Below are 21,449 nucleotides of genomic sequence, written 5' to 3'. Positions count from 1 at the left end.
AAAGAAGGAATCAGAGTGGTTGAAAGAAATAACTAAGATTTAATTATTATTGTAAGTATATTATTGAATTTCAAAAATATACAAAGTTTGAAAGAAAAAAAAAATGAAAAAGAAAAAAAAAAGGAAAAAGAAATCGAACACGTAAAAACTCTGTCAGGATCTAAAGTTTGACCGTTTAAGTTTTAAAAGCAAACATCAAACAAAACTTGAATTTAAAAAAAAAAAAATGCTTAAATCATCAGAGGAAAAAAAAGAAGAACAAAAACATAAAATTGTAGATTAATATGTGCAAGGTGATGCATTAGTTTCTTTGTGGGCCTGTGGGCTCGAGACTAAATATTACATAACGGTTATATGTTTGGTACACAACTTAACTCTGTTTCACCGACATGTGATTAGGGTTTCAAATTTCAAATTTTCTTTTTTCTTTTTGTTGTTACCGTTTTCTAATCACTGAAAAAGATCTCTTTTCTTTATTTTTCGCCTCTCTCAGAAACCACAAACAACCACAAACAACCACAGAGATACAATTTTTGAACGTCGCCGATGTCGATGTCGAATTCACAGCATAAAAAGCTGTCTCCTTCGTCTTTCGCTACCCGATGATGTGATGAAGTGTCACGATCGGGATTATCGGCGTTTTCCATGAATGTACGTATGGCGGATCCAAGACAATATTTGGTATGAGACACTTAAATAATATAGTTAATAAATATATTTTTTTATTTATGTTAAATTATATATTTTGCATTTTTGAATATATTTTAATGTCTGAACTATGAAGTGCAAAAAATGAGCCAAACTTTTTGAAAGTATTGTTTATATTGGTTTATGATTATGCTTAATTAGATACATACTTAATTTATTAATTAGGAAATACACAATTACAAACTTATAATTCATTATAAAATATAAATATTTGTACTATATTTAAATTCATTTATCTTATCATATAACACAAATTTAAAACCTAAAAATAATAAATTAACTACAAAAGAGATAATATTTTTTAATAGTTTATTACTTATATTTTTTAAAATTAAGATATATGTCTACTTTGTAATAAAAGAAATATGAATAAAGTGAAAATAGAAATAATTGCATATAACCTTATGCTTATTATTGGGAACAATTACCAACTGACCTAAAGATTCTAACGAGAAAATGTTAATAGCAGAACTTTAAAAAGGAGTATAGGGCACGTGCCCCACCTCTTTATAATGTAGATCCGCCCCACGATGGCTCCAAGATTGGTGAAATAAGTGGTGATGGCAATTGACATAATTACATGAAGCAATGAAATTTAACGTAACAACAAAAATAAAAAGGATTAGATTTACTAAGCTATGAATTGGTAAACATATTTAGTCTCACAACAAAAATTTCAGTCCACTCACAAGCTAAAAAGGGTTAGATTTACTAAGCATGAACCAGTATCTAACTTTAATCCCATCGTTATCTGATCAGTTTCCCGTACTCACAAGTGGCGTTGAATCCCTTCCATGGGAGAAGTTTGAGCTTCTGCGGCGGTTGGAATAATAGACGAGAAGATGGATTTTTTTTATCTCTTGTGTTATTTTCTTTTTCACTTGGGATAGTCTAGACCAGACCAAAACATTTCTATTTTCCAGTTGCTACGCTACTTGCTAATTTCATATAATGTCACAAAATACAATTTGCAATTTTGATGTACATTGTAAATTTATAAGAAAGTATAATAATATACACAGAAAGAAAGAACAAAATTTTCTTTCTTTTCAACTTTCTTTAATAATTTTGTTTGTTAAAAACGAGAAATTGGTTTTACACTTAGCTTTGGCTTTGATGATTTGTGAGCGCACGCATTGGTCGAGACATTTGGATACACAATACATACACACACACACAAAAAGTAACATTATCAATCCACCATTTAAGCCTCTAACTCTTCAAGAGGCTTTCTTCCCCTTTATGGTTCCTCACCAGTAGTTGAACTGTAAGGAGAAGAAGCAGAACGAAAGATACTCAGTGAGAGAACATAACAACATGATGGCTTGTGTCTCAAGTTTCAGTTGAAACAAAGAAGAAGACTTACAATCTTCTTCTTCTTCTTCTTTTTCTCGATGTACGCCACTAGCTCCTCCTGACGACCAAGTGAATCATCCAAAGCCTGCATAAAAAAAAAAAAAAACTTACCCTTAACAAAAACTTTAATGGAGGAAGTGTTAGTAATTACACATGTGAACGATTTCAGAATATATAGATGTACCTTCTTGGTTGCAGCAAGCTCTTGCTCCAAGATATTGGACCGGCTAATGGCAGCGTTAAGCATCTCTTCCTTATCCGGAGGCATAACTGTTGGCTGCGCGCTTAAGACGGTCACTTTCTGTTCCAGCTCAGCCATTCGTTTCATGATGGCCATGAAATCTTCCCCTGATATTGCAGGCACAGTCATTTTCTCTGACTGCATTGCACTCTTGTTCATTGACGCATCGTCACAGTACATGGGGCTCGAGTATAAGGTGGACTCGGTAAGTTTCCTTGGGACATTTTTAGTCACTCTAATCATCGTGACAACACCCATCACAAGAGCCATGACCCCTGTGAAAATAGGAGACCTCCCTCCATCGTTTGTAGCGTTGCTACACGCCTCTTGAATAGCATAAACTTCTTCTGCTTAGAAGAAAACAAAGAATCTTTGAGCTTAACATTAATGTAAAACAATCAAACTGTAAGAACAAATGGATGCACAAGAATCATCATCATACTCTTGGAGAGGGAAAATTTGTGAGCTTCTGGTACGTTCCAGGCTGGGTGAGCGGCTGGGACCTGAGTAGAAGGAAACGTATAAGGAGAATGCTAAAAGTGTTGGTTATCTGCTGAGCTACACTTGTTATCTAGAAAATAGAGGTTGGTCACTCTTACAATTTCGACCCCTGTTGAAGCCTTTTCCTCTTCAGAAGTCGGCTCTGTTGTACATTCATCATTTCCCTGAAAGATTATAGAATATGAGTTTCTCTAGCATTGGTAGGAGTGATGAAGATTCAAGGAAAGGAAACGTATTCAGAGCATATATAGGTAAGCTCAAAGTAAGCAAGACCTCAGGGATGGTGTCCTCTGCAATGTTTTCAGCTTGGGATCTCTTTGAGCATTTGTGATCACCATTTTGAACTTTCTGTAAGAAACAAATGTATATAATGAGGTTCACTCTTTTTATTAATGTTGATGTGTTGTAGTAAGGATTAGGAAAAAGACCATTCACCTGCATGATCTCTGGGTTTTTCCATGGGCCTTTGTCAGAGCGCATGCAGCCTCCTTCGTCAGCACAAGTACATGAACCTCCAAGGAATTCAGGAAGTTCACTGGTACGTACAAATTGATATCAGAACGTCAGTCATCAACAGAAAGCATAAAGTATAGTGTGTATGCTAATCTTCTTGTGGAGCTCTCACCTCTCATCAATTATCTCAAGCAACTTGCTTTGGTACTTGTTGCCAAGAACCTGATATTCAAACAAGCTAATTACTTACACTTATATCATTCAGGAAATAAAACAAGAACATGCAATAGTAAGAGGTTCTTGAATACTTGCATGGATCTTTGCTGTAGTCTTTGGGTCAAGGAAGGACTTAACCGTGTTCCACAACATTCTGAATCCTGAGCCAGCATTGATGATAAACATCCTGTTCAAGGTCTGATCCAAAGACGTTAAGAAATTTAAACTGCTAGTTCATAGGTAAAAGAAGTTGGGACCAATGGGAGATGACTGAGCATAGAAATGTAAAACACACCTCAGGATAGTTGTCACCATCAACCTTTTGAAGACGCGTGATCAAGTCTCTAGCAGCCTTGTTGAAGTTTTTGAGTCCCTGTTATAAGAAGGAGGCCATGGGAGATTCTAATTAGTGACCATGGCCATAATAAGTAGTATGTTGATTTTGTGAACTTTTCACATACCACTCCTTGGACATCAAGAATAGTTGTACTTTGATCAATGTGCTTCTTTGCTGCGATGGTGCACGCTGGTAACTTAACATTGAATGTCCTCTCAAACTCCCTAACATGGTAGTTTACATACCTATCCATGGTTGTGACTTGCATCAACTTGGTAGAATCTACTAGACCTAGCCTCTCAATGTACACAGGTCGTCCTTCCTTGTCAACTCCGTGGTGTCCTTGAGGGTAGTATTTCAACACTTCATCAATTTCCTTGAAATCAAACTCCTAAAATACACAAAAACAAAGAGGCAAAAATGATCAGACCAATTTTAAAATTTTCAAAACGTTCCTTGAATAATAAGTAATACCTCCATGACAGTGTCAGCACCAAACTCCTTCCTCCATTTAAGCATTTCAGTCCACATCTGTTTGGTTTTCTCAAGATCAAATTTTCTGGCCTTCAAAAATCTAAGCATCATATGGTAGTCATCGTGTTTCTCCGGGAGTAGCTCATCGAGTATAAGCGATTGGCGAAAGGCGTCAACCGCTTTCAACTCCTCGGCGTCATGCACGTCCTCGATGATCTCCACAGACATCACTTTGCTACTTCTTCTTTTCTTGGACATTGAATACCTCAGATTCTTAGAAGAGCTCCTCTTCTTAAAAGAGCCCATCCTTGGTTTCAACTCGGCATCTAAACACAACAAAACAAAACATTCAAGAACAAGGAAGATAACAAAACACAATATCAAGAATTAAAGAAGGCTTTTTGTTTTTTGTTTACTTTGGTTCGAAGACATGATTTTGCCAGATAGTTGGAATAGGCAGGTAAGGGCACGAGGGACGAGCACTCTAACGAGAGTGTCTTATTAATTTAACCAATGCCCTTTGCCAAATTCCTGCCAAAAAAAGAACACATCCCTAATTACAAATCAACTTCCGATGAACATGGAGGAAGGAAACAGAACAAAAGAGAGAGAAACAAAAATAGATAAATTACCTCTGCAAAGAGGAAATGAGAAGAGGGAGAAAGATAAAAAGGAGAATGAGATTGGTCCGAAAATCTCTCAAAATCGTTCCTTTGGATTCTCGGCTCCATTAACGTCCACCTCATATTCTCTCTCTTTCCCCAACCATTGACTCTTCTTCTTTTTTTGGTCACAGTTCTGTTGGTTATCAAAGTTATAATTATACAATCTAGAAACAGAGGAAGTGAGATATGACAACGGGCTAAGAGCTAAAGAAGGGTTGTCTTGTTATATTATCATGTGCACTGTGTCTGGCGTACTTCGTTCAGATTATATACGCACACACGAGTGTTATACTAATACGTCATTTTTGTTTGAGATTTGAGTGACGGCTTTATATGCAAACAACTTTCTTGTGTAACAAGTCTATCATCAGATGAATTTTTTTTCCATAAATTGAAACTTTTAGAATTTATGCAACAACACTAAGCTACTTGATCATCAAGAGAATAAGAAAGAGGGGAAAAATAAATATCAAACGAGAACATTTGGAAAAGAATTTCATAAACGTAAAGAACAAGAAGCCATTTGTCTTCGAGAATTCTCTCCTTCGTCAACTGTAGCTTCAGATCAACCACAAACAAGCCTAGTACTGAAAGTACCATAACCGCGGTTTAGCAATCGGCTCTATGAGCATCTGCAAGCTGTTGAGTTTGCGAATTCTGTTGTTGTCTATAATCTCAAACGCATGTGTTGTTTTTGAAGAAAAAGAGTGCTCTCTCGATGTATTTTGGTGTTTCAGGACTTGAGTAGCTCTGAAGCAAGTCTCTTCAGCGACTCTGATGCTATAAGAAGATCGGATTCTGAATGTCCTGCTGAAACGTAGAGTTTGATTCCCACAGGTAACCGGCATTTATCAAGAAACGACCTTTTGGAACTGACAACCAACACTGAGTCTTCCTTCAGAGCCTGCATGCATCTAGTCATGTTAAGAAACGAAGACAGGCTCTAGATTTAGTTTTGCAAAGAAACAGTGAACTTACAAGGTCAGCCATTTTCTCAAGTAGAAGCAAATCCTCTTTAGCTGAACCGCTAGATTTCTCTAATTTCAAGAAAACAATAGGTGATTCCGGGTTGCTTGTTAACGACATCCCCTTGATATCTGACAATCCTGCATTGTTCCAAGCGTTTCGTTTTCAATCAGAGAAAGATATAACAAACTAATCAAACTCTCAAGTGTTGCTGTATTAGAATAAAAGATCCAACCTTTCCATAACAGAGCAATATTTTGCTTCAGCTTAACTAACATATCAGGGTTTTGATCAATGACATCAATCGCGGTGATAGCAGCACTTGCAAGGTATGGTGGCAAAGAAGCAGAGAACACATAACCTGAACTACTAAGTCTCTGTGAATTTGAGAGTCCCATAGAGAGTCAGTTTCTACTATCACTAGCTTTCGACTTTGTTTGTAATTAGTTAATCAGAGCATGATCAAGGTCTTACCTGGTAATCAATGATGCGAGCATTCCCAGTGCAAAATCCACCTTCTGTGGCTAATGCATGTCCCATTGCAGCAGTCACAACATCTATCTTCTCAATCTGTTTCAGGATAAACCGCCGTAAATTTCAGCATCAGGTTTTAGCAAATGAGAACACTACTTAAAATGTGTGTCATTCATACTTACAGGGACACCGTGATGCTCTGCAAGGCCTCTCCCAGAACAGCCAAGCACGCCAAAAGAGTTGCTTTCATCCAATATAACACGAAACCGATACTTCTCTTTTAGTTTTACGATCTCATCCAGAGGTGCAATTTGACCAGAATTCTGCAGATTGTAACAACCACAAAGGAAAAATGGGTAAGTATCTATCACAGTTCAAGAAGAATTTTTCAAAATGTGGAAGCAGGAGAAGAAAGAAAACAGCGAGGTTGTTTACAATACCTGATATACACCTTCAGCTACAATATAACGCCTCAAGTTCTTTGAGCGCTTGTACTTTGTCATGATTTTCTCGAGGGTACTTCGAAGGGATTCCATGTCATTGTGCTTAAAGTACACAATTGTACTTCTAGACAGCTGAAGTCCATTTTGTATTCCCCAGTGAACACCCTCATCGCTGAGAATATAATAAAGACAAGTTCAAACAAGTTCAATGCAATCCTGAGACTAATGTGATCTAGTAAGTCGAAGGAGTTTTGAGAAATTGTGTACTTACGCAACAATGATATCGCCTTTCTTACAGAAACAAGGAATTGTGCTGAACATCGTGGAGAGTCCATAAGAATAGAGGATGGAATCCGGAGTACCCAAAAACTTTGATATTCTGGCTTCGCAATCAAGGTGGACATCTAGTCAAGAGAAGTAATCAAATAGTAAGAACCCTTTTGAAGCAAGCTAATGGAGGAACCAAAGTAGCCATTATAAATTACAACAGTTTCATGGTTGACTTCTTACCAATTGTACCATAGAAACCACGAGGACCACAAGAACCGACACCATATTTTTCCAATGCAGAAGTACATGATTCCTGCAGGCAAAGACTAATAATCTTAAACAGAACTGTTCAAACAGAAGAGACTGTATTGAAAACAAAGTGAGCTTCACACATTACCAGCAACTTCTCGTGTCCAATGAGTCCAAGAAAATTAGCAGAGGCAAAATTCACCACGTCTTTACCATTAACTGTTGTATGCGGTCCAGCAGCACTGTATGAACGCAATAGAATCTTTAATCATAAATGGAAATAAAAAAGACTACAAAAAAAACGAAATAGAGAGAAGTCTTGTACGACAACCTTTCAAGAACTGGAGGCTCATGCCTCATGTCTTCAGTAATTGGCGGTATAAGAGGTTCAGGTACCCATTCCTCACATAACTCATCTATTTCCTGAGTAATTTAAACATTCAACTAAGAATTGTTTCCAAAACTAATCAAAGATGTTACAAGAACCAAATCATAAATATCAATGGGATGTGAGAAAGAAACCTGCTCGGTTAAAGGTCGCTTAGGGGGTTTAAAGCTCTTCTGAGAGAGGAGAATAACAATAACAACACCCAACAAGGCTTCCAAAAAGTAATGCCCTGAAAGTTGAAATCTTTTTAGTAAAACTCAAATAGTAGTATCCCAATGATAGACAAAAACAAAAACGTGAAGGTTACTTCAAAAATGAAAATACCTCGGATTGGGAAACCAAACAAGACAACTCTAGCAGAAGGATCCTCCAGAATCATTGTAACCCAAAGTAAACAGGCATTAAACATTTCCACGAGATTCGAAGCCATTTTTGCCTATATTATTTTGCTATAAAACAAAAGCTTCCTACTTTTTTTTTTTTTTTCCTTCAATTAGATTTGATTTGCTCGACGGATCGAGCAAATGGACAGCTACCTCAATTTTAAGCAATCCTACAGAATTACACAATTCACAATTAGTAAAAAAGCAATCTTGACGCAATACAAACAAACCCTTATCAGCAAAGATCTGTAATCTGATCACTGAGCAACAAGAAATCGAAAACAGATTAAGAAATATGATTAGATCCAAAAAATAAACATAAACGAGGAAGAAATGTTACCTTTACCTGATCCCAATTGAGAAAGGGGGAGGCACAACAAAGGTATCGTTGCCAACAAGAGTGTCGAACACAAACACAAACACAACACGAGGAGGAGGAGGAGGAGTAGTGTTTTTCAAAATTGGCCGATGCAAAAAAAAAAAAAGATTTGAACTTTCAACGTTTTCTCTGAGATTTTTGATAACGCGCAGGTTATTATTATTAATTACAGAAAATCAAAAATCAAATTACAGAAATTTTATTATTATTAGGAGGACAAAAAAAAAAAAGGAAAAGAGGAGGAAGACGAGCGGATCTCTCTATGTTGTTCGTAATGTTATAACACGTCAGCAAATTCCTGGGCCCAGATCTATTTTGATACGGCGTCGTTTACTTTTAATGGGCTTTGTTGTAGGCCCAATCGCTCACCTTTTTTTTTTTTTTTTTTAACCCTTCATTCTCATTCATTCATTGATTTAGAAACTTATACAAGAGTTGATACATTAGAATTACACCAATACTGAGCAAATCAAAATACACATCCACAAATACATAATGTAACGATAAAAAGAAGGATAGAGAAGCGATTTTCCACGATGCTTTGAATAACAAAGCCTTACTCGCCAACAGATTATTAAACCTGTTTCTTTCCTTCTCCAGAATCAATCCCAAAATTATGAGATCGTCGTTCTTGGCTATCTTCTCATGGAAGAAATTCCATAGGTGTCTTATATCATTGGTGATACTCAAAATCTTCTCTTGCATTATTTCTTTGAGTCTCCTTAGAATTGTTATGCCTGGATCCCAGAATTGCATCTGCCATAAAACTCTGTGGACTTTATACTCAATCCCTTCTAGTGATGGGGATTGTGGGAATCGGGCATCATAAAAAATCAAGAGATTTTTCACGGAGATAACGGGCTCATCGTGTGTGAAGCCAGGAGACCAATACATTTTAACGAACCATGAATGAATAGCCTCCCAAAACGGAGGAAGATGCTGGAAATTACATAAACGAACAATTTGATTGAGAGAACACCGGTTAATACCCCCTGCTTCCGGATTTGGCATCGATTTTTCATGAAACTGAGAATCTGTTGTGAACACAAACACAAGCTTTGCCAACATCAAGAAGAAGGAGATAGATCGGAAAGAATTCCGATATAAGTGGCTGCTTCCCATGGCAAATATCGAAAACAGGAGAAAAACAAATTAAGAAAAACAAAGAAGAACCACCGGCAAATGCCGGCGGCCCGTAAAACCCAAATACAGAAACGGTTGTGAAGATCGCCTGTGTGTTGCCTGGGAGAGAGAGACGAGAGACAATTTTTACTAATCATCGCTCACTTTTTTTTACCGGGTTTTGATGTTGTATTTGGACTTTTTGATAATTACATGCAAGCAAATTTGCCACTTTTATTGGTTCTTGATTGATCAGAGATTGTTAGATTTTGAGTTTTAGTAACTGTATGTATATTAATAAATTTTCAATTAATTAAAAAAAAAAAAAGAATAGACGGTGGACAAAAGTACACCATAAAGATTTGGATGGAATTTGGTAATCTATCTAACAAGAACAGATTATGCAACACGAAAGAGAAAAGATCATGTTGTTGAAGTCTTGACTAAGAGATTATATGAACATTTATATAACAAGTCCAAACCACACGACGGGGAAAAAAAAAGATTGATACGTAACTTTACGGTTTTGCATTAATCCCTCAAACGACACGCGTGCGTGCCCCTCTAAGCATAAAACCCCATTTCGTACCCAAAAAAATAGTAACCTCTGTCTCTCCCTACAAAGAATATACATTACACTTTTGACTCGAGAAGCATTCATCACCACCACCACTAAAGTCTTAAAGGCACGGCAGAGAGGTAAAAGAAAGACTACCAAAAAAGCCTTACGGTAAGGAAACAAAGAGAGAGTGTGACAGAATACTAAAGCCTAAATGTACGTACGAGAGAGAGAGAGAGAAAGAAACCGAAATGGTGGAGGTGGTCGGTCACACACACCAATCAATCATCACCCATTCTTAACTTTGCTTTTTCTATCTTTTTATACAGATTAATTAGGTCTGTATGTATGTATATCCTAATATCTAACGTAAATAAAATCACACGATTTCATATCCATATCCTTGAGCCACTCCCCATAGATTGGCTCAATATAATTCTTTTTTTTTTAATTACAAGCTTGAATTAGAAGTGTTGAAGTTATGTATCATATAAAAATGTCCTCACTGCTATAAACTACCAAAAAGTCGTACCAAATTGGTTCGTTTCGAGAGAGAGAGATATCAACCAACCTTGATATGGTGAAAATCTGCATAATCCAATCGAATCAATCAAAAATCTTTACATCTAACAAGAAGACAAAACGAAGACAATAGACGAGACATAAGCAACGAGAGAGAGAGAGGAAATATCATGTTTAAAAAAGAAGACATATACGAACATTTTATATAGATTCCCTTAGAAAGTCTGACCACATAAACAGATTGATAACTTGCATGGTTCTTCTCTTGTGGGTCTAGTGACACGCGTGCGTACCCCTCTAAACAGTCACAAAACCTTATCGTTCCAAGACTCTCTCTCTCTCTCTCTATCTTCTTCCGACAAAACCTTATCGTATTAAATTCATAGTATTTTTACGAACTAATATTATTGTGACAAACGCTATAACATCTGGTAGTATTCCGATTATATAGATATACAGCTTTAGAACTCTTTGTATGAGATGACTCATATGAGTCGTATATATAGTTTCAAATTGTTCATCTTTTTCTTTTGCTCAAAAAAAAAAAAGAAAGACAAGTAAAAAAGGCCAAAAGCCTTAAATATAAAAAGGAAGAGAGAGACTGTTAAGAATCTGAATACTAAAGCCTGAAGGTGGAAGAAAGTGAGAGAGTGAAATAGCACTCAAGCCTAAAAATGATGGTGGTCACTGGTCACACACACACACACACACCAATCATTATCACCCATTTCTTGTTTAGCTTTTCTTACCATCAAAAGTCAATCAATCTTCTTCCTCCTTATTAATCATATTCTGTCCCAAAGTTAATCTCCACTATTTTTCTATAATGTTATGTAAACATTTACATATGTATATTTATTATACCTATTCTGTTTAAAACATATTTCAGCAAATTAGATCAGAAACCATGTGATGATGTTAATAATACCTAATAGATTCTACCGAGAGTCGAGACATCTTTCTAAGGAATTAATATTTGAGTTTATGTTAGCAACAGAGTCCAGCACTGGTAGCAACAGAGTCTAGCACTGATAGCAAGAACAGAGTAAAGAAAGTACAAACGTTACATGAAGCCATCATAATGTACTTTGACTCATTTGTATTTTTTTTTTTTTTTTTGTTCTTTGTTAATATTATCCTTTTCTACTTTTTGTTTTTTCATTCCTATTTTTGGTCTCTTAATTGGACTATACATCTACCATTTCTCCTTTTAAACTAAACGCACCCACCCAAAGAAAAACTTGTCATGTAGTATATTTCTATTTGTTGAATCATTAACAATGAAAAACGAATCCCAAAATCGTTATTTCAAGTAAGAAAATAGAGTTTATTGAAAACGCCAAAACAGCAAAACTAAATAATAATAATGGAAGATTGATGTGACAGGCCAACGATTTGTCCTTTTAATAAAGAACAAACCCTAACCAAAGACCTTAGTGAGGAGAGAGATCTCAAACTTTTTGTTTCGTCATTTCTGATGGATACGAAGGATCTGGAGAGAAAGTTCCACATGATAGGAGGAGATGGAGAAAAGAGTTATGCTAGAAACTCTTCCTTGCAGGTTCATTGAGATTTCACTTTAATTAGTTGCATAACTTTTGATTCTCTAGTTACACATTCTCTTCTTGTTTTAAATCTTGCAGAAGAAAGCATCTGATATGGCAAAGCACATAACACTAGAGACACTGCAACAACTCTACAAAGAGACAAGACCCAAGAGTTTAGGAATAGCAGATTTGGGATGTTCTTCAGGACCAAACACTCTCTCCACCATTAAAGAAATAATCAAAGCTGTCGAAGTTGCTCACAACAACGAGATCTCAAACCAGCCCTTGCCGGAATTGAGCTTCTTCCTTAACGATCTCCCCGGAAATGACTTCAACACCATATTCAAGTCTTTGCCTGACTTTCATACAGAGCTCAAGAGAGATATCAACGATGGAGACTTCCCATCAGTTTTCATTGCAGCCTACCCTGGATCATTCTATGGAAGGATCTTCCCTGAAAAGACCATCCACTTTATCTATTCCTCTTACAGCTTACACTGGCTTTCCAAGGTGAATAGAGTCACAGAGAGGGAGAGAGAGAGATCCCTTTAGTTAGGTAGGTGTACATGTTTAAACATACTGAATTGCTTCTTTTGACTTTGCAGGTTCCTCCAGCTTTGTATGACAAGGAAGGCAAGTCCATAAACAAAGGTTGTGTTAGTATCTGCTCATCGAGTCCTGAAGCTGTTTCCAACGCTTACTACAGTCAATTCAAGGAAGATTTCTCCAGTTTCCTCCGGTGTAGGTCAAAAGAGTTGGTTGCTGCAGGCAGAATGGTGCTCATAACCCTTGGAAGAGAAGGTCCCGCTCATGTAGATAGAGGAAACTCTTTCTTCTGGGAACTTCTCTCAAGATCCATTATGGATCTTGTTGCACAGGTATAGTGATACATCTATTGGTTTTACAAATATGTGGATCTTGATCTTGATTAGAAAGTTCATGTTGTTTTTGTTTCCATTTATAAAATCTTTAGGGAGAAACTGAGGAAGAGAAGCTTGATTCTTACGATATGCACTTTTACGCCCCGAGTGCTGCTGAGGTAGAAGGTGAAGTCAACAAAGAAGGGTCTTTTGAACTAGAGAGTTTAGAGATGTTAGAAGTGGACGATGATAAAGAAAACGTTGATGATACAAGTTATGGCAATGCGGTTGCCAAGACGGTAAGAGCAGTTCAAGAATCAATGCTTGTTCAACACTTTGGGGAAAAGATTCTGGACAAGCTGTTTGATACATATGCTAGAATGGTTGACGAGGAGTTGGCTAAGGAAGACATAAGACCCATCACATTTGTTGTTGTCCTAAGAAGGAAGCTTTGATGAAACATGTATGCAGGGGATATGAAAAGGAAAGCAAAGCCACATCAATCATTGATCATTTACCACTTGATATATGTAGCATGGGCTCCATCTCCATCTATTATAGCTCTTTCTAAAATACATATATATCACTTGCAAGTTGCAATGTCGGTAAGTTCTTCATATTAGCTAACGGGAAAAATGTCATTAAATACATGAACTTTCAAATTTAGGCCAGAAAAACCATAAATTTCGTGGGAGGCCATTTAATACATCAATTTCTGTTGACTAGCCATTTAAAACACAAAATATTTTTGACCAAGCCAAAATAGACATACCGTTAAATGAGATAACTGAGCAACTAACGACCGTTACTTTGCTATTTAACGGCATGTTGTTTTTGGCGTCATCAACGATATTTGATGTTTTAAACGGTTACTCAACAAAACTTGATGTATTAAATGGCCTCTCACAAAGTTCATGGTTTTTTTGGCCTAAATTTGAAAGTTCATGTATTAATCCAAAATTATATAATTTAATATTTTTTTTATACTCAACAAGACGAAAAGATTCTTAATCGAATTATGTGTACAAAAAAAAATAATGCATCTTGATTATTTTTTGTTCACTTTACTCGACAATCTTTGCTTTATACCTCTAAACTGTAAAATCAAGCTTAATTTGACTATTATACTATTTATTGTTATTTGTACAGGTGCAGCAAATATTCTTTGCAATAATATTTTTGGTTATAATTGAAAAAATATTATTTATTTACATCAAATTGAATTGAAGATATTTAAAAACTTGAGAAATTTTCATGAATATGATATTATTTAACAGAAAATGTATAATCTACTATTTATGTAATTAAAAATACATTCATATATCTTCTCTATTATTTGAGAGGTGATTTGTTAAATTAATTTGTTGATGTATTACTCTCTGTGTTTTTCGAAAACATAAAAATGATTAAAAATAATATTTACGTTTGTAAAATACTATGAGAACCCATGTGCTAAATTTTATTTGTCTATTAACAAACAAAAATAATATACATGTGATCAAATTACATTATTACATTTTTATTAAAATATACTCCAGTTCAATAATGTGTTATTGAAGAGTATAGGATAACTTTTTATTTTGGGGGTTTAAATAACTCATTCAATAATTAGTCATTATTAGTTGAATAATAAAAATTAGACTATTCAAGTTAGATAAAATGTAATTAAATACATAAACTTTCAAATTTAGGTAAAAAATCATAAACTTTGTGAGAGGCCATTTAATACATCAAGTTTTGTTGAGTAGCCGTTTAAAACATCAAATATCGTTGATGACGCTAAAAACAACATGCCGTTAAATAGCAAAGTAACGGTCGTTAGTTGCTCAGTTATCTCATTTAACGGTATGTCTATTTTGGCTTGGTCAACAATATTTGGTGTTTTAAATGGCTAGTCAACAAAAATTGATGTATTAAATGGCCTCCCACGAAGTTCATAGTTTTTTTGGCCTAAATTTGAAAGTTCATGTATTTAATGTATTTAATGACATTTTTCCCATATTAAATAGCTAATTCTCGATTCCTAGCTACCAAAAATGTGAAAGATACATTAGTTAGATGAACCGAAATTTTGTTTAGTTCCTACAAATTGACCTCCCGCAGCATTACAGAACCATATCTCTTGTTTTTCTTATACCAAGTTTACTAGCTACTCTCAAATCCTCCAGATACAAATAACTTGAGTAATTAAAGATACCTTTGGATCTAATTCTCTAGAGAAAAGGTCGATATGGGTCAAAAACATTTACCTTCCTTGAGATTCGAAAAACCTAATTAATTCTCTAACCGGAGAAGACGAATACTTTCTTGGAAACTAAAAATGAAGTCACAACAGCGGTTTTGTTTTTTCAAGTTCGACGATCTCCCCCAAATCTGAAGTTTTTTTTTTAGGGTTTTTTTTTTTTATTTTGCAATCTTTTGGAGAAATCGAAGAATGGGGAAGCCTCCCTTAAGCTCCACGTAACCAACGGAGATTAGCTAATTGAGATTTTCTTCCAAACAACAAATACTGTTTGACTTTTGACTTTTCTATCTTTTGACTCGTCTTTAAGACATTGCTTTGATATACTCGTCTCATTTTTCAAATAAAAAAATATGCTTAAAAAAGTATACAATTTTGTTTCGAATATTTATAAACAAAATAATGGATCATTGAAAATATACACAGATCATCCCAAATTCAAAAGATTTGATATTTAAACAAATAAAAGAATTTAAGTTTTCACAAATCTCTCTTTCTTGATACTTTTTGGACAAATGAATCCATTTTATTTGTAGTAGATAACAGGCGCATTGCATTAGCTCTCGCATCCCACATACCACCTTCTTTCAAATATTCAAGATATCTAAAAAACTCAGGTCTCGTCGTCGACTTCTTCTTCTTCCCATAGAAAAGACTAAAGATTGGGTGGCTAAATTTGCTTGTTGGTTTTTACTTTCTTCGATTTCTGACGAGGAAGCTCCTCAAGAATGGTCGGAACACCACCAGCACCAAGCTCTATAGATGGACCGTAGTAATTAAGTAACACTCGTTGATCTTTTTAGCTTTGCTCCGAGTAAACTGAAAGTTGAATATTCATCACTCACTCTCTCATATCCTCCACGACACGGCTTCTTGTCCTCGTGCTCAAGCTTCTTAGCATTTGCATTTTTCTTTATATATATGTTGATCAAGTTCAAATTTGAGTTCTCAAGAAGATGATGTGAATGTGAAGAGATGGTTGTTGTTTGTTGTAATGAGCGAAGAGTTTCGTCAATGTTTTATTATATTTATAGAGAGATGTGATGAGATTTTATGGTTTGTAGCATGTTTAATTTAAGTGGGAATATAATCTGGCCAAATTTTGGCTGCTTGCTGATTTGAAAAGTCGGTCAATTTTAATGTTAGTTTTGTTTTCTGAAAATATTTAAATGAAGTGAAGACAAGGATGGTTTCGACGAGCTTCTCGGACTTGGTCTCATCTAACGCAGTCCTTGACCTTGTGCTTTGCTCATCATTGAGCTACCACGAGACTCTCGGGTTTCTATATTAAATTCTAAATAGAGGACTAATTAAATCAGTAACATGTTTGTATTATTCAAAGTGAATCAAATAAATGATACTTCTGTTTAGAAAATAATATAACTTAGACAATGATTGTTCAAGTGGCCAAGTGGGTCAAATCCGTGATTCTTAATGTTCTGTTTAGAAATAATAGAAGTAGCTAGACAATAAGTGTTCAAAGTGAGTCAAATTAATGATACTTAATATTCTGTTTAGAAAACATAAATAACATTTATATGTGAATAGCATGATTTGTATTTGTATCATACCAAAAAAAGGGTATATTTGTCATCTGGCCATTGTCGAGTAATATATCTGATTTCACTAGTCTGTTTTTTTTTGTTCTTATATATTGATGTAAAGCTAAATCTATTTCGGGTTGGTGGTGTGATACAATTTAAGTTTCAATTCCATATCTGTTCTAGCAAACTATATATTTAACCAATCAATATATTTATCTAGGTTTTGGGATATGTTAGGTTGAGAGATCAGCGAGGATTATCTGAGACTGAGATATTATGAATGAAACACGCCAATAAATATTTCTCTGCTATCATTACCTTTTCTTGTTCCTTTGAATATAATAACATGTGCAAGATAGACACAGTAACTTCCGACAAAAGATAAGAGATTTGCAGAGGAAAAAAACTAAATATTGCTTAGAAATTTTACTATATTACGTACGATCTTCAGAAGATTGTAGCGATCATATATAGCAATTAAAAATGATTACGATGATCAGCACTGATAGCTACAACAGAGTAAAGAAAGTATAAAACATTACATGAAGCAATCACGATGTAGCTAGTTTGACTTTATTGTATCATTTTCTACCCAATGAAAACTTCTCATCTAACAATTAATGCTGAACAAATCCCAAATCGTAATTTCAAGTAAGAAAACCAGAGAGTTTAACATGTTAGATTGATGTGACAGGGCCAAAGTTTAATTGTCCTTTTTATAAAGAACAAAACCCTAACCAAAGACCTTAGTGAGGAGAGATATCTCAAACTTTTCGTTTTGGTATTGTGATGGATAAGAAGGATCTGGAGAGAGAGTTTCACATGGCAGGAGGAGATGGAGAAACAAGTTATGCCCGAAACTCTTCCTTCCAGGTTTCATTGAGATTTCACATATTTTCACTAATTTAGTTGTATAACGTTTTGACTCTCTAATTAATTACACATTTTTCTTCTTGTTTTAAATCTTGCAGAAGAAAGGATCTGATATGGCAAAGCACATAACGCTAGAGACACTGCAACAACTCTACAAAGAGACAAGACCCAAGAGTTTAGCAATAGCTGATTTGGGATGTTCTTCAGGACCAAACACTCTCTCCACCATTAAAGAAATAATCAAAGCTGTCGAAGTTGCTCACAACAACGAGATCTCAAACCAGCCCTTGCCGGAATTGAGCTTCTTCCTTAACGATCTCCCCGGAAATGACTTCAACTCCGTATTCAAGTCTTTGCCTGACTTTCATACAGAGCTCAAGAGAGATGTCAAGAATGGAGATTTCCCATCGGTTTTCATTGCAGCCTACCCTGGATCATTCTATGGAAGGCTCTTCCCTGAAAAGACCATCCACTTTATCTATTCCTCTTACAGCTTACACTGGCTTTCCAAGGTGAGTAGAGTCACAGTGAGGGAGAGAGAGATCCCTCTACTAGTTAGGTAGGTGTATATGTTTATACATATATAGTGAGTTTTTTAATTTTGTGTTTGCAGGTTCCTCCAGCTTTATATGACGAGCAAGGCAAGTCCATAAACAAAGGCTGTATTAGTATCTGCTCCTCGAGCCCTGAAGTTGTTTCCAAAGCTTACTACAGTCAATTCAAGGAAGATTTCTCCAGTTTCCTTCAGTGTAGATCAAAAGAGTTGGTTGCTGCAGGCAGAATGGTGTTCATAATACTCGGAAGAGAAGGTCCCGGTTATGTAGATAGAGGAAACTCTTTCTATTGGGAACTTCTCTCAAGATCCATTATGGATCTTGTTGCACAGGTATAGTGATACATCTATTGGTTTTACAAGTATATGTGGATCTTGATTAGATCAAGTTCATGTTGTTGCTGACTTACTGTTCCATTTCTAATTCTGTAGGGAGAAACTGAGGAAGAGAAGCTTGATTCTTACGATTTGCACTTTTACGCACCGAGTGCTGCTGAGATAGAAGATGAAGTGAAGAAAGAAGGGTCTTTTCAATTAGAGAGCTTAGAGATGTTAGAAGTGGACAGCGAGAAAGGGAACGTGGATGATGACAGTTATGGCAATGAGGTTGCCAAGACGATAAGAGCAGTTCAAGAATCAATGCTTGTTCAACACTTTGGGGAAACGATTCTTGACAAGCTGTTTGATACATATGCTAGAATAGTTGACGAGGAGTTGGCTAAGGAAGACATAAGACCCATCACATTTGTTGTTGTCCTAAGAAGGAAGCTCTAATGAAAGATGTATGCCGCAAAACATTTGGATATGAAAAGGAAGCAAAGGAAACATAAATCATTGATCATTAATTACCACTTGATATATGTAGCATGGGCTCCATCTCCATCTTTATAGCTTTTTCTAAAGCACATATCACATGCAATGTTAATAATAAGTTCTTCATATTGTTAACAAAAGAGCAACGCCAAAAAAGTCCAAAATCAATTTAGCTAATTCTCAATTCCTAGCTATCAAATGTGAAAGATACATAGTAGATGAACCTAATTTTGTAGGAAAGCTCTTGCAGCATTACAGAACCAAATCTTGAATTGCTCTGTCTTGGTTCCTTCATACCAAGTTTACTACTTTCAAATCCAGACACAAATAATTTGAGTAAAGACTACTTTGGTGGACTGTAAAGTTGACCAATACTGTTTGACTTTTGACTTTTTTAATTGTTGACTCGTCCTCATAATAAACATATTTATTATACAAAAATATAATTAGTCTTAAAAGTCTACAGTTTTGTTTCCAATTTTTATAAACAAAAATATTAGATCATTGAAAATATACATAGATCATCCCAAATTCAAAAGATTTGATATTTAAATAAATAAAAAGAAATTAAGCTTTCACAAATCTCTCTTTCTTGATACTTTTTATTTTTGACAAATGAATGAATCGATTTATTTGTAATAGATAACAGGTGCATTAGCTCTCGCATCCCACATACCACCTTCTTTCAAATACTCAAGATACCTTGAGAACTCGGGCTTCGTCGTCGTCGACTTCTTCTTCTTTCCGTAGAAAAGACTAAAGATGGGGTGGCTAAATTTGCTTGTTGGTTTGACTTTCTTGGATTTCTGACGAGGAAGCTCCTCAAGAATGGTCGGAACACCACCGGTACCAAGCTTAATAGATGGGGCGTAGTAAGGAACACTCGTCGATCTTCTTAGCTTTGCTCCGAGTAAACTGAAACTTGAATCATCACTCACTCTCTCATATCCTCCACGACGGCTTCTTGTCCTCGTGCTCAAGCTTCTTAGCATTTGCATCTTTTCTTTATGTTGTGATAGTGTAAATTGAGATTTCAAGAAGATGATGTGAAGAGATGGTTGTTGTTTGTTGTAATGAGAGAAGAGTTTCGTTCGATGTGTTTATTATATATAGAGATGTGATGAGATTTTATGGTTGTACCTTGTGTTAATTGAAAGTTGGAATATAATATGGTCAAACTTTGGCTGGTTGCTTAATTTGAAAAGTCCGACAGTTTTAATGTTATTTTAGTTCAGGAAATATTTTTAAAATGAAGTGAAGACAACCAGCGAGGATGGTGTCGACGAGCTTCTAGGACTTTTCAAGTCTCATCTAACGCAATCCTTGACCGTTTGCTCATCATGGAGCTTCCACGAGACTCTCGGGTTATATATTAAATCTACTTAAAGAGGATTAAATAAATCAGTAACATGTTTATATTGTTCAAAGTGGGTCACATATATGATACTCAATGTTGTTCTGTTTAGAAAATAATATAACTAGACAATAATTGTTCAAAGTGGATCAAATAAATGATACTCAATGTTCTGTTTTCTGTTTATAAAATAATAGAACTAGACAATAAGTGTTCAAAGTGGATCAAACTAATGATACTCAGTGTGCTGTCTACAAAACATAATTAACATTTGCATGTGAATAGCATGATCTTATGTATTTAAAAATAGCAACTTTGCGTCTGTGTGTGTGTGACTCTGTGTGAATAGCACTGATTGTAAATATTTTCTTGTCGAAAAAGTGGTATTTGTCAAATCATTTTAGTACAAATCAACCTCAACTATTTGCCCTTTTTCATACACTGCAAATAATAATTTGAATGTGTTAAAATTCAAATTTCCTACCTGAACTATATGAAATGTTGTAAATTTCAACATTTGTATGAATAATTTTAAATCGGAATTTAGCGGAACTGAGTTAGACGACATGTGATGTCCACATAGCACTAGAACTAACTATAACGACGTCGTTTTGGTCATTTTGTAGCAACCACAACACACCGAAAATGACCAAAATGACGTAGTTTTAATCAATCTCAGTGCCACATGGACGCCACAAATTATCTGACTTAGTATCGTTAAACTTTGACTTAACACCGCTCGAACATATGTTGAAATTGTCAACATTTCATATAGTTCATGTAGCAAATCTAAAATTTATCACAGTTCAGGTTGTTATTTGCAGAGTATTAAAGTTTAGATACGAAAAAGCGTTTGACAAATAGTTGAGGTTGATTTTGGCCGTTTATCCGGTATTTGTCATCTAACCATTGTACAGATATATATACCTGATTTTAGTATTAGTTTGTTTTCAGATT

General features: G+C 35.3%; 5 protein-coding genes and 1 pseudogene across 6 annotated transcripts; 2 read left to right on the top strand and 4 right to left on the bottom strand.

Moving 5' to 3' along the window:
• Positions 1-1,623: 1,623 nt before the first annotated feature.
• On the bottom strand, positions 1,624-4,924 carry LOC104729538 (phosphatidylinositol/phosphatidylcholine transfer protein SFH12-like). The gene is made up of 13 exons (XM_087477704.1): positions 4,703-4,924; positions 4,287-4,612; positions 3,937-4,203; positions 3,771-3,848; positions 3,572-3,673; positions 3,432-3,481; positions 3,242-3,341; positions 3,080-3,154; positions 2,905-2,970; positions 2,748-2,808; positions 2,249-2,652; positions 2,075-2,149; positions 1,624-1,973 (listed from the first exon to the last, which is right to left on the bottom strand). The coding sequence occupies exons 1-13, from the start codon at positions 4,716-4,718 to the stop codon at positions 1,959-1,961; spliced, it is 1,635 nt and encodes a 544-aa protein (XP_087333830.1). The 5' UTR covers positions 4,719-4,924; the 3' UTR covers positions 1,624-1,958.
• A 394-nt stretch (positions 4,925-5,318) lies between these two features.
• Positions 5,319-8,784, bottom strand: LOC104729537 (long chain base biosynthesis protein 1-like). Of its 2 annotated transcripts, none has more exons than XM_010448487.3 (13): positions 8,465-8,784; positions 8,066-8,294; positions 7,876-7,970; positions 7,685-7,776; positions 7,502-7,595; positions 7,345-7,417; positions 7,106-7,238; positions 6,832-7,006; positions 6,574-6,714; positions 6,392-6,487; positions 6,153-6,294; positions 5,930-6,057; positions 5,319-5,855 (listed from the first exon to the last, which is right to left on the bottom strand). In XM_010448487.3, exons 2-13 carry the CDS (start codon positions 8,169-8,171, stop codon positions 5,685-5,687), a joined length of 1,446 nt encoding a protein of 481 aa, XP_010446789.1. In that variant the 5' UTR covers positions 8,172-8,294; positions 8,465-8,784; the 3' UTR covers positions 5,319-5,684. The 2 variants fall into 2 exon arrangements, with proteins under 2 accessions (XP_010446789.1, XP_010446790.1); XM_010448488.3 differs by having other exon boundaries at positions 8,471-8,755.
• Positions 8,785-11,159: 2,375 nt separating this feature from the next.
• On the top strand, positions 11,160-13,713 carry LOC104729533 (carlactonoate CLA methyltransferase). The gene is made up of 4 exons (XM_087479512.1): positions 11,160-12,267; positions 12,350-12,763; positions 12,859-13,131; positions 13,227-13,713. Exons 1-4 carry the CDS (start codon positions 12,184-12,186, stop codon positions 13,566-13,568), a joined length of 1,113 nt encoding a protein of 370 aa, XP_087335638.1. The 5' UTR covers positions 11,160-12,183; the 3' UTR covers positions 13,569-13,713.
• A 1,977-nt stretch (positions 13,714-15,690) lies between these two features.
• LOC104729534 (uncharacterized) lies at positions 15,691-16,404 on the bottom strand (annotated as a pseudogene).
• Positions 16,405-17,511: 1,107 nt separating this feature from the next.
• On the top strand, positions 17,512-19,278 carry LOC104729536 (carlactonoate CLA methyltransferase-like). The gene is made up of 4 exons (XM_010448486.3): positions 17,512-17,772; positions 17,871-18,284; positions 18,386-18,658; positions 18,758-19,278. Exons 1-4 carry the CDS (start codon positions 17,689-17,691, stop codon positions 19,097-19,099), a joined length of 1,113 nt encoding a protein of 370 aa, XP_010446788.2. The 5' UTR covers positions 17,512-17,688; the 3' UTR covers positions 19,100-19,278.
• A 275-nt stretch (positions 19,279-19,553) lies between these two features.
• Positions 19,554-20,243, bottom strand: LOC104729532 (uncharacterized). The gene has a single exon (XM_010448483.3). The coding sequence runs from the start codon at positions 20,134-20,136 to the stop codon at positions 19,768-19,770; it is 369 nt and encodes a 122-aa protein (XP_010446785.1). The 5' UTR covers positions 20,137-20,243; the 3' UTR covers positions 19,554-19,767.
• Between the last annotated feature and the right edge of the window lie 1,206 nt (positions 20,244-21,449).

Source organism: Camelina sativa, chromosome 12, assembly GCF_030686135.1.
Source record: "Camelina sativa cultivar CO46 ecotype springtype chromosome 12, ASM3068613v1".
NCBI lineage: Eukaryota > Viridiplantae > Streptophyta > Magnoliopsida > Brassicales > Brassicaceae > Camelina > Camelina sativa.
Note: the sequence above shows the minus strand (reverse complement) of the source record. Positions and strands in the feature narration are given on the sequence as shown.

Bases quoted from the DNA above. Each gene is read 5' to 3' on its own strand.
- LOC104729538 (XM_087477704.1), bottom strand. The intron at 3,342-3,431 runs GTGAGAGCTCCA...TGTACGTACCAG, and splicing joins CTTGAGATAATTGATGAGAG to TGAACTTCCTGAATTCCTTG. The intron at 3,155-3,241 runs GTGAATGGTCTT...TGTTTCTTACAG, and splicing joins AAAACCCAGAGATCATGCAG to AAAGTTCAAAATGGTGATCA.
- LOC104729537 (XM_010448487.3), bottom strand. From the start codon at position 8,171: ATGGCTTCGAATCTCGTGGAAATGTTTAATGCCTGTTTACTTTGGGTT. The intron at 7,239-7,344 runs GTAAGAAGTCAA...TCTCTTGACTAG, and splicing joins TGGTTTCTATGGTACAATTG to ATGTCCACCTTGATTGCGAA. The intron at 6,715-6,831 runs GTATTGTAAACA...TACAATCTGCAG, and splicing joins TAGCTGAAGGTGTATATCAG to AATTCTGGTCAAATTGCACC.
- LOC104729533 (XM_087479512.1), top strand. From the start codon at position 12,184: ATGGATACGAAGGATCTGGAGAGAAAGTTCCACATGATAGGAGGAGAT. The intron at 12,764-12,858 runs GTGAATAGAGTC...TTGACTTTGCAG, and splicing joins GCTTACACTGGCTTTCCAAG to GTTCCTCCAGCTTTGTATGA. The intron at 13,132-13,226 runs GTATAGTGATAC...TAAAATCTTTAG, and splicing joins TTATGGATCTTGTTGCACAG to GGAGAAACTGAGGAAGAGAA.
- LOC104729536 (XM_010448486.3), top strand. From the start codon at position 17,689: ATGGATAAGAAGGATCTGGAGAGAGAGTTTCACATGGCAGGAGGAGAT. The intron at 17,773-17,870 runs GTTTCATTGAGA...TAAATCTTGCAG, and splicing joins CCCGAAACTCTTCCTTCCAG to AAGAAAGGATCTGATATGGC. The intron at 18,285-18,385 runs GTGAGTAGAGTC...TTGTGTTTGCAG, and splicing joins GCTTACACTGGCTTTCCAAG to GTTCCTCCAGCTTTATATGA.
- LOC104729532 (XM_010448483.3), bottom strand. From the start codon at position 20,136: ATGCAAATGCTAAGAAGCTTGAGCACGAGGACAAGAAGCCGTCGTGGA.